This window comes from Apostichopus japonicus, chromosome 20, assembly GCF_037975245.1.
Source record: "Apostichopus japonicus isolate 1M-3 chromosome 20, ASM3797524v1, whole genome shotgun sequence".
In the NCBI taxonomy this organism is placed as follows: domain Eukaryota; kingdom Metazoa; phylum Echinodermata; class Holothuroidea; order Aspidochirotida; family Stichopodidae; genus Apostichopus; species Apostichopus japonicus.
In genome coordinates, this window is record NC_092580.1 from 4,430,517 (window position 1) to 4,448,055 (window position 17,539).

The 17,539-nt window shown below is 35.6% G+C and overlaps 1 protein-coding gene across 8 annotated transcripts in view; it reads left to right on the forward strand.

The window, feature by feature from the left end:
• The window catches only part of LOC139962175 (voltage-dependent calcium channel subunit alpha-2/delta-1-like), a 71,489-nt gene that overhangs the window by 37,848 nt on the left and 16,102 nt on the right, over window positions 1–17,539 (forward strand). For 4 of the 8 annotated variants that reach the window (XM_071962141.1, XM_071962139.1, XM_071962142.1 and 1 more), the window contains 8 exons: window positions 2,965–3,039; window positions 8,361–8,393; window positions 11,098–11,169; window positions 11,752–11,823; window positions 14,243–14,304; window positions 15,219–15,292; window positions 16,154–16,211; window positions 16,510–16,592. In XM_071962141.1, coding sequence (XP_071818242.1) covers window positions 2,965–3,039; window positions 8,361–8,393; window positions 11,098–11,169; window positions 11,752–11,823; window positions 14,243–14,304; window positions 15,219–15,292; window positions 16,154–16,211; window positions 16,510–16,592 — 529 coding nt within the window. Of the gene's footprint in view, window positions 1–2,964; window positions 3,040–6,513; window positions 6,538–8,360; window positions 8,394–11,097; window positions 11,170–11,751; window positions 11,824–14,242; window positions 14,305–15,218; window positions 15,293–16,153; window positions 16,212–16,509; window positions 16,593–17,539 lie in introns of all 8 variants that reach the window. The other 4 variants (XM_071962140.1, XM_071962145.1, XM_071962143.1 and 1 more) reach the window with 2 other exon arrangements.

Below are 17,539 nucleotides of genomic sequence, written 5' to 3' on the forward strand. Positions count from 1 at the left end.
TTTTTGAGCAGCCTTTCATCTTATCGATGGTTTTCTGATGGAATATCAAACAGTTATTTATCAATGCCATTTTGTGTCCCAGAATTTTTTTGTTGCTGTAATGGTATAAATTCAATGGATTTAATATCATGCAATGAATGTCCTCAACCAAAAGCTCCCAGTGTCAATCCTTCCCCATTTGAGAAATTGTTATCAGTTTTAATATCTTGACTGACAGGCAGGTGAAGTTACTACGGTAACGTAGGTGGACCGAAATTGAATTGCACTCATATTGTATGTTTTTGTTGGACTAATGAACTCATACAATTGATTGAATCTGACGTATTGCCTACAAGACATAATCTCCTTTTCAAAATAAAAATTAGATTTATGTCTGTATGTGTATGTATGTGTGCGTGTGTTAGTGTTTGTGTGTATTATAATCACAAGTATATATTTCCGTTGCATAACAATTATAGAATTGCTTCGGCTGTCATTTGTGCTTCTTTTTCTTACCGTATATGACAATCTGATGTGTTTCAAGTTTTTTTTTTATTTGGAAGGAATATTTTAGGTTGCATTAACATAGCAATGTATATTGGGAGTTATAGGGATTGCTAACAATCTACATTTTTGTGTGATATGCCTGTTCTAAACTTTAAATTGAGCTCTTCCCCCCTTCCCCCATTCCCCCACCCCCAGATTTTCAATCACTATACTTCCCCTCATATTACTCACATATCTTTACCCTGCAAGAAGTGTAGCCTACTTAGATTTTGCCCACTTTCACAAAATTTAATTTTAGTCTCCCCCAACGGGTAAGTTTGGCGTTATCTCGTGTCAACCTTGTCAATGAGAATCTCAAGGTAAGTTGCTAATAGACAGCGGACCGTTCTCTGCACTCCGCTTATATTTTTTCTTCTTCAATTTTCATTTTTTTGTTTCATAACTAAAATATCTTCTTTCCACATTTTAATTTTTTAATTATTTTTTTATTATTGTCATCTTTAATGGATTGGAATTTTATGGAAATTGATTACCATATCATCATACAGTTTCCTGATCATTGCATGTACATTTTTATAGTAAAGACTAATTCAATCATTTTTATCTGACAAGTTACTGTCTTCTATACTCTACTTTAAAGACCAAATATGGAGGCAATTTTTTTTTTTTAGATTTTCCATTAATTTAGGAGTTTACATACCCATAATCAACATGTGTAAAAAATAATCTTCGAAAACCTACTATAACCCATCAAAAAACGACCACGAAAATGGACATTTTGGGTAGTCACGTGACATGAACCTCTGGAATGTCTGAAAACAGAGATTGACCCAAAGGAGCCTCTGGTCACCGTGTGACGTCAAAGTTTGTATACCGCGAAAATCAAACGCTGATATAGGCACTGTTTGTACACAGATAGCGAACAATTGTACTGTTTTTGACTTCCAATTTCGAGCGTTTGAAAAGCTGTTAGCTTAAAACAAGATCACATGAAGGTTAACAACAAGTTTTAAGACAATTATAAGCAGAAATTTTAGTTAAATTGCTTATTTTATTAGCAAAATTTCCACTCAAATGGAGGCATCTTTTACATAGCGTAGCGTCAATAGGTCCGTACGGTACAATATACTTAGTACTTACTCGTTTTAATATCCAAAAGTACAAACACAAAAAAAGTATCCTGTCAATAAACAAATTTAGCAGTGAATATCCTAATCCACGTTTCTTGTTCAATCCTGGGCGAAAAACTACCGTGACTCTGTGTAATTCCATAGAGTTAGGTCTAGTTGAAACAGGCCTTGACCAGTAACATCCCACAATCACAAGACAGTCACTAACGAAATAAAACGTCCGATCGCTACATACTACCGTTTTTATTCAACTCCTTGGAACATGCAGATGTCGGAATAAACAGAACGGACAATATTACACATGTATCACGAACTCACGATACTGGAATACAACAAATGAAATAGATAAATCCTAACATGGCTATTTACACATGCTGTGAGCCAACGCCAGCGAGAGTTGTAACTAACTACCGTACATGTACTAACAATGCTATACCCTTGGCACGGTATATATATATATACGGTCATCTCTTACAGTAAATATATTACTGTCAATTGCGTGATATAATGTTACATGTAAGGACGTCCAGGGCGTGTTTACGGTCAATTTCACATTAGCTATGTCCGACCATGGTCCGACACAGCTATCGACAGTATATTATTTTCACAGAATGAGACATTTGCAGCATACACAGAAGCAGGGTCATGCATGTGGACTCATGGGCATGAGATACTCCGGGTGCTGAAAAATCTTTCCGCGTGGATCTCAAAGTCCGTGGCGTTTTACGTCGGTTCTTTTACTCGGAAATCTAAAAAAGCTGATGCTTTTTGTTGGATGAGGTATAACTGCAACCTCCAACAACACAGAATTGTGGCATTTTGAGGAAAAAGGAGTAATATCGTTGATGTTTTTGGCAGCTCAAGTATACGACTTTACACACTAAAAGTATAGTTGTGAGTGAGGTATACAAACGTTGACGTCACATGGTCACCTGATGTCTTAGGAATGTTTCAGGAATGTCTGAAATAGAAGCTGACTTTTCATCCCATTTTTCACGTATTTAACGTCCGAAATTGGTAAAGTTAATTACAGCAATGTAATTGGAGTCAGTTAAGGATTACATACATGAAAAATGGTGGGATTTTATGTTCATCGAAAAGTCTCCATAGTTGGTCTTTAACTGATGTGGATATCAGTGTCCCAGTGACACGAGTCAGGATTCCGTAAGTAAATAGCAGAAGTTTAATTTTCAGAGTAACAACTGTATTGTAAACGTGCAGACATATCTTAAATGTGTATCGGTATATAGCACATCATATGCATAGTGGTACAATCAAAGATTTCTCTATCTGACTCTCTCTTTCTCTCTCTCTCTCTCTTTGTACTTTCTCGTTCTGCCTCTCGTAGATCGGTCCGGAAGGATACGCTTTCGGTATCAACAGAAACGGGTACATTCTTCTCCATCCCCGTCTGAAGGCAGAGGTAAGCACCAAACATTTCATTTTATTCTGAATGTTACGTTCGTGGACACTCACATTTAGTCCGGAGAGTTTGTTACCCTTCTCACACCCCTAGAAGATCATTTCATTGTGATGGTATTATATTCAACTAACCATACTAACAAACTGACCCGATCATGGCAGTTTTTTTGTTTTTTTATTGCAATCTGCCGTGATTAAAGTAAAAAAGTTATCCTCGGTGACTAACAAATGCATATAGCATCATCATCAAACGACTTCATGAAATCTTGGTTTGAATTCCAATTGGAATCAAATTTTGATAGGAAGGAAAATAGGGAACATATTAGAAAATTAAAATGGAAGGTGCATACATACATATATAGACTCTGGTCTTGTATGTAATGAAGGCCTGGAGAAGTTACATCCCCATTACCTTCTCCCCTGAATACCAACCTAAAGTGGTCTTTTGCAATTTTCATGTAGTAACACCCTATAGGAGTTGTTAGTTGGTCAAAAATTCTTCTGTTTCTAAATAATCATGAATTTTATCATTCTAAAGAGAAATTGGTTCTGTTTTGTGAGGTTTGAATTCATTTGAACACATAAAAATGATCAATTCATAATTAATGATGAATGTAAATGACTGATTTCATGAAGCTGTTTAATCCATGGTGTTTGTCTGATGTTCGTAAACTAACATGCATCTTGACTATGAGGTGTTCCTCTCTTTTATCAACATTCGTATGTATTATCGTTTTTGGAATAACAAAAAAAAGAAATTCACATTGAATGTTTCGGTAGTCCTGCCAACTCCCCTCACCACCCTCATCATGTCATCGCAACTAAACTCATTTCACTTCCTGCTTTTACTGACAGGAACCATAATTTTGTTCTTTTGTGTGAAATTTGAAAAATTTAAAGGCTGAAAAATGGGATTGAAATGATCGATTCACAGTTTGTGAGGTTTTGTATAATTTTGTTTTTCCTTATGAGAATGACCCGGCCTCTTTTGGGGTCTCTTTAGGGGAATGCTGGTGGAATTTGAGACGTTAACTCATAATAGTTCTAGTGATAGCAATACGCAGAGGTGAAAATAATATCAGTTTGATTTTTAGCAGCTGTTTTGGCAATGTTGATGGTCATTTTTTTTGTTTATTATAAGGTGACTCATATATATTTATATATCATTAATCAAGCTATTGGTTGAGGATCTGGTATCATTGGTTAGCTTATGTACTATTTTTCAGTTGCATTTTGAAACTGATATATCAGCTCATAGGTTTTGTAACAAAAATGTTTAGCCTTCAAATTTGTATAACAGCTATAGATAAAGTGTTCCAACGGACTCCATGAGATAACTAAGAGACCAAATTTCTGTGAAATTCTCCAAAATTTTCTATAGTGATATAAATTTCGGGCTGGAATTGCTGCAGTTGAACTCTTATGAATGATAGATGAATGCTGTGGGGAAAAGAATTATATATATTTATATTCTCTTATGAGAAAAGTGAAATTCTAGGGCTTGAATCTTTATATGCTTGACACCTGTATTGACAGTATCAGTATTGGATATCATGTATAGAACTTTAGGACATACAAGAGCATCTCGCTAGCATTTGTCACTGTTAAATACTGTGATAACTTATTCAAGTCTACTAGAGTCAATCTGGTGTGTGATCCATTGTATGACTCAACTCTCACTGCAATGTGTGTACCACCAAATAGTGCCACAGTATTTTGTGCTCACATTTATACACAAGCATTGGGATATGACTACAGAATGCTTTTTAGTTTGGCATGTGTATGCCCATGTACAAACTGTCTTTAGTGTGGTATGGGTATATGTTTACTGGAGTTCTCATGGTGTCACACCAACAGTCATCTGCATATTACTCATTGTGTGTCACTGGTACATTGACAGACTATATGCTTGAGACATGTATGGACATTAGGTTATAGATAGGGAAGTGAAGAGCTTCTGGCATATTAGGACATAGTAGATTATCATGCTAGCCTCTATATGTTGCTGCATCACCCCACAGACATATAATTTATAGGTTGACATTTGTATGTCTACATTTCAACTGACATAATTCAAACTAGCTAATGCATCGTGTGTTGCTCATGGTGTGTCACTAATGCGTCCACAGACTGCTCATATGTTATGGCACTAAACGCCCACAGACTACTCTCCGTGTGAGACTAGTATGTCCACAGACTGCTCATGGTGTCACTGGAATATCTACAGAGTGTTGTGTGTCACTGGTACATTCACAGACTGCTCATATGTTGTGGCACTAAACACCCACAGACCACTCATGGTGTGTCACTGCAATGTCCACAGACTTTGTGTCAATGGTACGTCCACAGACTGCTCATGTTGTGATACTTAATTGTCCACAGACTGCTGATGGTGATAAACTAGTAGGTCCACACTAGACTGCTCATGGAGTGTTACTGCCTTGTCAACAGAGTGTTGTGTCACTAGTGTATCCACAGATTTGCTCATGTTGTACTACTGTAGGTGCACAGACTGGTCAAAGTGTGACATTGGAATGTCTACACAAGTGACATCCTATAAGTGTGGCACTGCTACATGTACAGACTTCTGATAGGTGTGACATATCTATGTTTACATTTTATCTGACATATGATTCAACCAAATTAATGCTTAGTATGTTGATTTGACAGCAAGGAGAACAGTTACACTTTATAGAATATAAATTCAAGGAATTTTCTGGCTGTTATAGCGCTGATTTAATTTCGAAAGCTATATAAATGACAATGGGATGTATGTATCTCAGGTGGGACCATTTATGTATCTCAGATTAGACCATATTAGGATACCTGTAATGTATTTGTCACAATTAAACAAACTCATAGTCATGATCTATTCAGGAGGAACAGGAAGGCAGAAATATGGTGTAATTCGGGGCAATTTTCAACGTTATGGGAACAGATCAGCATGGGAAAGGGGGAGGGGAAGAGGTGTTAAAATTAAAAGTGTCTTATGATTAATCTAACAGATTAGCAAGCTTGTTACACTGTATTGGATGATAGCTAATTACTTGTCTGAGAGTAGCACTATGGAGGACATACTTAGATTGTTCATCTGTGGAAGTAGCAAACTATATAACAATGTGACTCTGAAGCAGTTATACTCCAATATAATTCCTGTCATCTTGTGGAAAGAGGTGGGATTGGGGGGAGGGGGGGGGACGGGGGAAATGTTCTCATATACCATGTTCTACTGTAAGTCTCCAGTATGGACAGGTCCCACCCAACCTAGGTATCATAATATAAGCCTTATGTGGTCAAGCTGGACTGTGGACATGCAGTAGTGTCCACTTTGTTTAGTTCCTTTGGATGGATGAATGGATTTTTTCCGGCTTATTCCGAACAGTTTTCTCGTCTCCCCCTTTTTTTCCTCCCTACTCTCTCTCTCTCTCAATCAATCTCTCACTCCTCTTACAACTTTTTATGTTTTTATTATCAGGAAGAAATCAAGTCAATTTTGGAGGTATTATTATCAAACAGATCCATTATCCTCTTCGCTCTCCTGTATAGTCCTCAAGTGTTTGCAAATATCAAAAAGAAAGAAAAGGCTGTAGAACTTGCAGCCAATGATTGATTTATACTGACATTTTCGATGTTGTCTTTATTGTCATCATGTTACACTTGCACTCTCTATGTAAAAATGAAAAGTAAAAAAAAAGGAATTAGAAGGTGGTTGCCGGACGATCAGAATAGATAGTGTGGTTGCGGCAGCAGTGCTGTGTGGTTCTCGATTGTAAAGGGGTGTTAAGATTTCCCCCCCTCTCGTAGCACCCAGCAGCCCTCCTCAATATGGTCGTAGAGGTGCAGCTGCGCAGCCTTGGTCACCCATGGCTCATGCATGCATACAATTACTTAAATATTCAGGCTGCATGTAAAGATGCTTGTATATCACCAGTGTCACAGATGCAATGACCTTTGATAAGTACATGTCGCATGCTCAAGTTTGGGCCAAGCACCTCTTCCCGTACATGTTAGACGGCCCAGTAATTATCGTAGTCATTCATTCATTCATTCGTTCATTTGTACATTTCATTTGTACTTGCTGTCAATAACAAATTTGATGAAACATTACAAATTGCCGTTTCAGTCCTGATGACCATGAAGTTCATTTCGGGCCCTCTTTTTAAGGGCTGTCAAAAAACACAGGGGAGAAACAAAACAACAAAATATCTGGCCAGAAAAATTCTTTCCCAATTCACAGACACAATAGTGGCTTGCCAGAAATCAATTTCCAATACTTTTGGACGTTTTTTTATCCATATCAGCTCTAAAAGTCTGCATAAACTCTGGGCATTCTTCATAAAACACAGGAGTGAGAAGATGGAATCTCTACTCGTTCCTGTGCGAGAAACAAAATTGCCTCTCGGATGGCCTTGCAAGAACATCGAGCATGATTCGATGGAAAAAAAAGTTGCTACAAAGTAGAATTACTTGGTTTTTGCTCTAGTTTTGACAGCAAGTTTAAAATGCAAGTATCTACGACGAGTGAATAAGAATGAAATTCCAAGACTAACATTAAGCCTTTTTCCGAGTGTTTGTATTTAACTTGTTTGGAAATGTGCATAGCAAAGCATGTGTCAAAACTATGTGAATTATGCATGAAGGTACCTTCAACTTTATGTATCACCATCGTGCCATATAGATGCATCGATATGAAAGTCGTGTCTCTGTTCCTCTATTGCATGGAGTGAAATAATTATTTAAAAAAAAAACTAGTTAATACATATTTAACATCTCATACTCTTCTAACCATCATAGTTATTTCTAAAATGATTAATGTAATATTCATGTCATATATGATGCAGTTTTACATCGTTTTCTCCAGGTAAGGAATAAAGTTCACTTTTTTTTCTTTCTTTATATTGGTTGCAGTTTTAGCAAAGTCCAATGGGAAATTTTATTCTTGTCTATAGTTTGGATGAAAAGATGACTTCATTCTAATAATAACAAACATCAATACAAAAACAAACAAACAAAGAACAATAGAAGAAAACAAAACAATGGACAAAAACAATAAAAAAGAAGTTAAAATGCAATACTTGAGTTGGAGGATATTAAATACCAGTACTTAATTTTTCTAAAACATTCCTGCTCTCTCCATTCCCATCTAAGCAATTAATTTGCAGATTATTCAAAACAGTAGGTGTAACAGTAGGAAATGAAACTATGCGTTGCTGCCTAAATAACACATTTTTCACTGATTCAGCAATAGAAAGGATAACTGCACACATGTTAACCATGATTCTCAACTCTTTTAGTATAATATCCCTTATACTTCTCGCTTAGTTTGGTGGTCTGGGAGATGTCGAAAACCAGACGGTGAGTTTTAACAAGTAGGAGGGGAAAAAACGATTCAACTTTTCTGCTTTAATTTGCACAGATTCATTTTGCATAACAAGGAAATTTGACATTTTCTGAATATTTCATTTTCAATATTTTTGAGCATTTGTTTTTGGTGTCTGGCCTGCTGTACACCTTTCTGTTATCACACAGATTTGTGATATTCAATCAGATTTATTCATTTTAATTCATTTGGAAATACCATCTTTGATGATTACCCAAAGCTTGTGCTTAAAAACTATGTAGTGCATTTTTTTTTGGGGGGGTTCTTTGGATACAAAATTTTTACCGTAAGTGGAAATTTTGATCGATTTTTCCATAGTCGGTTTAACTCTCACAACTCAGTGGTGCACCTTCCTCAGAAGTACAATATTTCCACATTGAATGAATTGCAGACAGGTGTTGAATGGGGTTATAACCGTATGTTATGGTTACCATGGAAAAGGTCCTCCTTTGTCAGCGTCAGGGTAGATTAAAAAAATTAAACATGACCAGTGTCTTTTATAAGGTAGTCCTGACAAAGCTGTTATGCAATACCGTGGGAAAACAAATTCTTCAAATGGTGATTGGTCATCTAATCACTCTAGACTAAGCTACTTTAAATTTGAGCAAAGAAAGGCGAAGTGGGTAGATGGCTCTTCAAAGTGTTATTAAATGGCCTTATAAAGCATATGAATTGACTTTTAACCTCCAATCTTATGCCATTTTCAAGTCTGTATCATTCAAAGTAACTTTTCTCAAAAGTGGACTGAGGAGAATGTACATCCCCTCAACTCAGGCCCTTCAGCAATGTCCTAACAACTTGTCCCCTTGTCTTCAGATAAAAGACAGTAACCCTAATTTGTAAGAAACCTCTAGTCAAAATAGGTTTGAAGAGAGTAATAAGAACATGCTGTATTCACCATAATCAATTGGTGAGCTAAATTGTTATCAAATGTTGTGGTAGGTGTTAATTGCTATATGCACAGGGTAATAATGTAGGATATAACATTTCTAAGCTTCTTTCCATTGTTACTATCAATTCAAACCCTCCTATATTTCTCCTTTCCTCAGTCCTGCCCTCTCAACCCCTCCCCCCTCCCCTCCCCTCCCTACCGCTCCCCTCCCCTCCCCTCTCCTCTCCTCCCCTCCCCTCCCCTCCGATCTTCCAAACCCTTCATGCCAATCTCCTTCAATGTTTGGTGGCAGTTGTTTTTGTCGATTTTATTCATCAACTCTTTTCATAATCGTTAACAAATACAAAAGGTGGGTATTTAACCCCTTTTATTTGGAATATTTCTCGTCACAACAAAAGGTGGGTGAACATAGGTTTGTACCTGCTATCATATTCATATTTTAATTAACTTTGTTTTTAGCTGATTGAGCTAAATTTGGTACACTGCATAAATTTCATTACAATCTGTTTTTTTAATTTTGTGTTTTTTATTAATTTATTTTTGCATTTTATATGCCATGGTGAGGTGTTTTTCTTAATTCTGTTGCATTTATTGTGACCATCCTGCACTCTGATGATTGATTATTTGCACTGAATATTTTGCTCTGTTAAGCTCAAGATTAATAATATCTCATAAAGATTCAGCTGTATGTAACTGTAAGGACCAGTATGTCTATATTATTTGATATTTTCAGAATTCATCAAATTTTTTGAGAAAAAATCTGTATAATGATGTTGGTAATTAGTACTGCTGATTATAGTACTACCCATCATGTAACTAGTAAACGGTGGTGTTACCAGGGAGTAGTATATCTCACAAACAAAGGGAGAATGGAGGAAATCAGACAGACAATAACAACCATTGTTTTAGTTTAATTTAATCATTGCTGATGATTAAATCACTCATCATTATATTGAATATGAAGAAGGAATTCAGAGAGACATAATAGACATTCATGAAAATTGACCATTATTCTAAGAACAAAGGTATTTGCAATACTAAAAGATATTGAAGGTCAGTCTTAGGTGTAAGAAAGGGGGTTCAGAGGGGGGGGAAGCTGCCACCTCAGTTTTCAAAGTGGGGGTGGTGGGAGGGGGGTAGAGGGGGAGGAAGGAGATAGGCGCACGATAATATTGCTGTCCCGTTACTTTGCTAACATTTCTAACTGGATTTGTTATCAAAAAAAGCACCAGACAATGATGGTCAATGATGAGTGACATATACCTCTTAATCTGTCAAAATTTGTACTTTCATTCGAAACTGTGAGAGAAATAATGTAAATTTCAATATAAACAGTTGTGATTGCAGTACTTTGAATACTTTAAGGAAGTGGTAGATATTTTGAGATTAAAATATTCAAATTTTTCAATTCACAAAACTCTAAGAAATCAATTGTCCTGCCTTGGCAACTGTATCATCTATAAAGCTTAAAAGCTTCTGGGAAGGATTCACAAAACCTGTCAGCTTTCTGTCCCAGTTTTATAGAGCTTCCTATGCTACTGATTATTACAAGACTCAAGATATGTTCCCCTTCTATGAAGTAGTGATTACAATAGTCTCAGGTAACATTTATTATTTGTTATATATTTTTTTAATTTAACTATTATTATTATTTTATTATTTTTCATCATTTATAATTTTTCAATTTAATATTTTTGTTCTTTTTTTTTTGCAATAAGAAAACGTTATGATTGAGATTGACATTTCTCTTTATTATTCGTTTTCTCTGCAACTTGACTATAATTTAGCTCGGATATTTGTCGGATCCACCCAATGTCGATTTCCTAGAAGTTGAGTTCGAAGACGACCAAAAAATCCAGGTTTGTCTTCTTTTTTCTAAGTTATCTTTTGTTTTGTTTCTTCTTTGTTTTTGATATTTAATTCAAGTACTAATTTGATATTTTTATTTTATTTTCTCCATGTATTGGCGGCTATGTCTGCAGAATAAATTAAACTTAATACATATCAAGCTTTTGCTAAAAGTTGAGTTTATTTAGAACAACTGACAATCTTAAAAGGAGAAGAGGAATTGGGAGGTAGATATTTTGAGAATGAAGCTTAATTTGATAGGCAACCCGTGCAGAGGTACTGTACATGGCATGTCACTTTATTACAATTTCATTTTGAGTAATGCTTGCAGTTTGGAAGACTCATTTCAGACAGCCAGCTAGAGGAATAAATGATTTCTTTCTTAAGATATCTTAAGATATTCTTAAGATATCACTCCTAATAAGGACTTAATTCAGAGTATCATGCTACCTTGGCTGTTGTAAGGCCTATCCATTTAAATCACTCAGACTCCCTTTTCATGTACCTGACCATTTGTTTAAAAAAATGAGTATTTACTGGAGCTAGTTTTATTTTCATATGAATCTAAGTTTCATCTGTAATTCCTCTTTCAGCTACGGAAACAGATGATCGATGGTAAAACAGGGTCGGAAACATTTAGCACATTTGTGATGTCCAGCGACGAGGTAAGGACTAAGGATGCAAAAGCACTTAGTTAACGACGACTGTTTGCTAATGAGATCCGTTGCTTGTAAAGAACAAAATGTTGTAAATTTAAGAGGAAGATTGTTTGAAAGATTGCAGCATTTACTATAAATTTGTGTTGTTATTGATAGGTTAGTCTAACTACCAAAATGAAATATAATAACAGCTGCAAGTTTTTGTTTTGTTTGGGGGGTGGGGTTTGGGTTTTTTTTTTCTTTTTCGAGGCAAAAGAGGTTTTCTGTAAACAATGATGATGAGGATAGTAAGATGGTATAAATATTCAAATCAATGACAGCAGATGAAGACCTCGTAATGATGCTTAGGACCGCCATCCGTTAGGGGGCTTGACTATTATTACATTTATAGCCAAATATTTACTTTAATTGAACTCAAAGAGGAAAGGAAATGAAAAGCTGTAAATTAGAATCAAGGTCAGAGGATGATGACCTCTGACCCACGGCAGTGTCAATCCTAACGACAACGACGATGCTCAGAACTCATCAGCAGAAGTAAGAGAAAGATTTACTAATTGGTAAAGTCATCTTCATCCTTGATTTAATTTGATCAACCTCGTTAGAGAAAAGAAAGGAAAAGATCATCTGAATATGAATCCTGAAATGGCAGCAATGGTTATGTGCGATGGTAGCTGTTGCCTCTTTTTAGGGGCTTGATAATTGTTTAATATTTAAATATTAATTTTTTTAGGTTTAATTAGTACATAAAACAAAGAGAAATAGAAAAGCAAGAGTTGTAAATCAAACCCAAGAAGACTGGGTTCACAATATGACTTCCAAGTACCATTGGTTCTACGGCAGGTTTTTATGTTTGAATAACGCTGCTATGGGAAACTTGTCATATGTAGATCGCCACAAAATTGACTGCGGTGCGATGCTTCAAGGAGATACGACTTGAGGCAGATTTGGTTTACTAATCTCCATTCTGTAACAGGCTGTAATAATGATGTTTATAGAACAGATATTGCAAATATGTGTTCTGTGTGTGCCATCCATAACTGCTGAACATTGTCGACTTGTCACAGATTGACATGAGCTGGGTTTTTTTTGGGGGGGGGGTATAATTTTGAAAATAAGCCAAAAGATGGTTTGCTATGCTTTGTTAACAAAGGCTGCTCTGAAATTTCACATAAGGACACACATATGTATACACAAAGATGAAGAAGAAGAGGAAAGTTGGAAACTACATACTTGAAACTCCAAACAGTTGAACACGTTTTCAAATTTAAATAATGAAGTGTCCTTTCACACTCCAAGAGTTTGAATCACATACTGGAAAATTCAAAGGGGGTGAAGTATATGCTTCAAAATTGTTCCAGACATTTGCCATAAATATAGTAACGGTTTTATTATACCAGCAAATAAACTATTGAGATAAAGACAAAAAATAATGGAAAAATGATGGCACGTCTTCAAAATGTGTCCAGTCATTGACTATAAAAGGTAATAAGTAATGGTTTTATTATACCAGCAAATAAACTGTTGAGAAAAGAAGAAGTAACAGACAAAATTATGGCACATCTTCTACTTCAGTGATGCAATTACAAGCAGGAGAGAATAACATCAGTTTGAATAAATAATGGGAATTTGTAGTACTACAAAATCAATGGCTGACATGAAGATATAACATACTGTACATGTACAATAAGACCAGGGAGTTGCCCTGTGAGGGGTTAGAAAGAATAGCTATGGGGAGGTGGGGGGGTGACTGGTGGGGAGGATCTATACTATGGTTTAGGAGTGGATTTTTATCGGAGGTCCAATATTTTCTTCCACTAAGAGTGCTAATTTGCAAACCAGTGTTTTTCTTACGTGGGCTTTTCGAGAAGTCGTACCCCACCTAGTAGTGCATTTCCATTAAGTTGAGTCTGCAATGGTTCATTCTCACTTTTCTGTCACCACATAAAGGTTTTTCCTCTTTCTAGTGGAGTGACTTAATGTAGTTGATGCGGTAAAAAAAAACGATGTGTTTTGACATGACCCTTAAAACGCCAGGCTTGGTGGGTGCGGGCGGGTTAGTGGGTGATTCAAAAACATTTGTCACTGACTTCATTCTACAGTGACTAACATGTGGTTGTTTTTGCACACTCCCCTTCCAGCAACAAACCATTAATGATGACAGAGTCGCCAAAATTCTCCATGTATTTGTTTTACAACTGTTGTAGCTTTCATTTTTAATAGTTCTTGGAAAATACCTCATGCATTCATGTGTGATTTTTGTTGTAGTAAAGTTTGAACTCATTAAGGGTGCATATATACCATGCATATAAGATGTTACATTTATAACAGGCCGTATGGATTTGAATCGTTGAAACTAATACAGTCCGCCGTGGTGGAATACCACTTTCACGATATTTATACGTCCGTTCTCACTCTCCATCAACAGAGATACGTTGAGGAAGTGGACATGACCTACTCGTTCACGTTCATCAACAAAACGACATTCAGGTTTGGAAGCCATCATTTTTTATTTAAAGTAGGCCTACGGTAGTTTTGAATGTTGTTTGTAAACTTTGAATGTGAAGCAAGTTACTGAGCAGTATATAACGAATGAGCAGTAAGGAGATCTCTTCTCAAGTTTAAATTGATAGGAAAAACTGAAAGCGAGCTAAAACGATTGTTACGCCGTCATCTTTGTCCTACCTGCTTGCCTCTACTGTCACCAAAATACCAGATGATGAGGATCAAAATTTTATGGTTTTCTGCATAACTGCAGTCTCCGAGGATTTTCAACTCCCTGATGCATTTAATTATAAATATCGTGATGTTTTTCTGTATGCCAATACTGACCAACATACTGGTTTGGAGGATCCAGCAAAAATATTTGTTTCCATAATTTTGAGTCATTTTTCACATTTAGGGAATCAGTTTTCAAACTTTGGGGCGATATACGACATGACTGTTTTGCATTTCTTAAAAAATTGAACCACACCGTAATCAAAGAAACCATAAAGACACCGCCCTAGATTTTATCACTAAACTAAGATTTATAAGGGAAGAGAGCAAAGGCATTTATTTTGATCCTCAACAGTTTGTCAGCCAGACAGATTTGACTATAACCACAGTGTAAATTAAGCAGCATACAGTAAATAAAATATTTGACTCTCAGGCTGATTGCACTATTTGGAAATATACTTGACTCATTAATAAATATAAGAACAAATGTTGTGATTTTGTGTATAGAAATGCTTCCATCACTTCTTAGAATCAGCTGAGAAACTTTTAGTAGCTAGCTGCTTAGATCTTAGGGATTATTAACTCTATTTGTAATTAATTTGATAAATAACTTGATCTTTTCAGCCTTCCAGTCGTTCTTTCTCTTGTTAGTCCATGTCACATTTATCCACTCTTTCTGTTCACAGCGTGGCTCTTGCCCAACCATTCTTTGACCTTGTTCAATTTGCACCAATAATTACTGGCACAGAACAAAGAAGAGGTAATTTAATTAATTAAATTAATTACATATAACTCTAAAAGAGCCACAAGTTTATTCTGATAAGGGATTTTTTTCTATCTTGTATGGCTGTAGATATGCCCTGGGAGGGCGGTTTTGCCAGGGCTGGGGGCATCACCCCATGACTACTTTCTCTTCCCCATTCTAGTCTGCTTTAAATTTTAAATTTGTTAAACCTACAGGAGCTGTGTTTGTCCCCCCCAACCCCCCCCCCCCCCGGGTCACATAACTCATTTAGGAATGGAGTTGAGTGGGTGAACTTGACTGACTTCATGATATTTCTATTTGTACCTTTTATTATTAGTTACACTGTCACCTTATTTTTCTTTTTAAAGATGTCAAGCTTGTTGCCTCCTAACCACTTGTGTTTTACGTATAACTTCCTTTTGTAAAAAATGGTTTGTTTTAGTCATGACCATTTAACATATGAAAGCCCATGAGGGCTAATTGAAGAAAAAATCAAATTAATAATAATTTGTCACCAGAAATTATCAATTTATTTGTATTAACAAATGGTTAATTTATTGCTATAAATTATTAACTCATTCCCGCAAAGTACTTATTTCGATGCCATGAATTATTAAATGGTTCTTACCAATTGTTAATTGGTACGAGTTATATAATTCGTCTGTACAAATAATTAATTCGTTGCTAGGTGTGACTGGTAGTAACTTTGTTGCTATGAATCATCTTTTCGTACGAACAAATGAATAGTTCTTAGCTTATTAATTCGTTAGCATGAATTAAGAGAAATTTTTTTTGTTCAAATGACACTTAAATAAGCTATTGTACCACCATTTTAAAATAGATGATGCTAGGTTTTCAATGTTTCATACTTTGCAGCCAATACAGCCCTGAGTCCTGAACATCAGAAGGAGCATGTGGTACTCATTGCACCATGGTAAGTTTCTCTCTCCACCTCTCTCATCTTCTCCATGTCCCCCTCCACCTCTCTCTCACTCATCTTCTCCATGTCCCCTGTCACAACTTTGCCATGTTCCCCCCTCCTCTCATCTTCTCCATGTCCCCCCTCTCATCTTCACCATGGCCCCCCTCTTTCTCTCTCTCATCTTTTCCATGTCCCCCCCCTATCTCCACTCATTTTCTCCATGTCCCTCTCTGTGTGTAAGCATGATTTTATACCAATTTATCCTTGCACAGGATCTACATGACACAACTCTATGTCTCTTTATGTATAGGTCGTTCTGCGAATCTTTGAAAGCAGAGACTAATGATACCTCTCAAGTTTACCAAGCAATCGATGATCCAGATGTCAATTCCTGTAAGTAGAATGCACTAGTTTGCTTCCTTTTCTAATTGGATTTTATAAACAGTCTTGCTCTCTGATTGAATTTGTTTATAATGTGATTAAGCAAAGATTGTACTAACAGGTTAAAATACTTCAGCTAAAAGTCTTCAATATGACAAAGAGAAACATAGGTACTGAAGCAAAAGGAAAGGAAAAAAAAATTAATAATAATAATAGTAATCATAATGATAATGAAATCATAATAATAATCATAATATAAATGTAGCAAATCAACATTGGCCAAAGAAAGGAATCTAACAATTAACTATGATAATAAATTTCATAACTCAAACAATTTTTCATATTATAAAATAACCAAGAATAAAAATTAAGGGAATATTTGAATTATATTACTTGATACATCACCCTTTCTTTATTTTTTTGTATAAAACTGAATCATGAATATTTAATAACCTTAGAAAACAGTTTTCTAAATAAGCAATATGGACAGTTGAAACAAAAACTGTTTATTTAAGTATTTTAATCTTATTATAATCAATGCTCATAAATCTGTAGTATTTGACAGGTAAAAATTAACAAATTGAAACTTCAGCTCCCGTTTTTAAATATCTAAGTTAAAGGTCAGCAGATTTGGTCTCCACAATGAAATCAAATATTTGTGTTTGACAGTGTTTGATAGTTGAAACAAATAAATTATAATATTTATTCTTAGTCCCTTTTACAGATGTTAATAAATTTGAAAGATAAGATCAAATATCAAAATGGAAACTTCAACTTCTGATTTATGTACTTAAAAGGTGTGATCCCCAAAATGAAATCAAATATTTTACAGATGCAAATTTAAAATCTGTAGTATTTAACAGAAAAGATAAAGAAATGAAACTTGAGCTCCTCTTTAAATGTTTTAACGATCATCGTTATTGACTACTGGTTGCTAACAGTACTTAACCTTACATTTT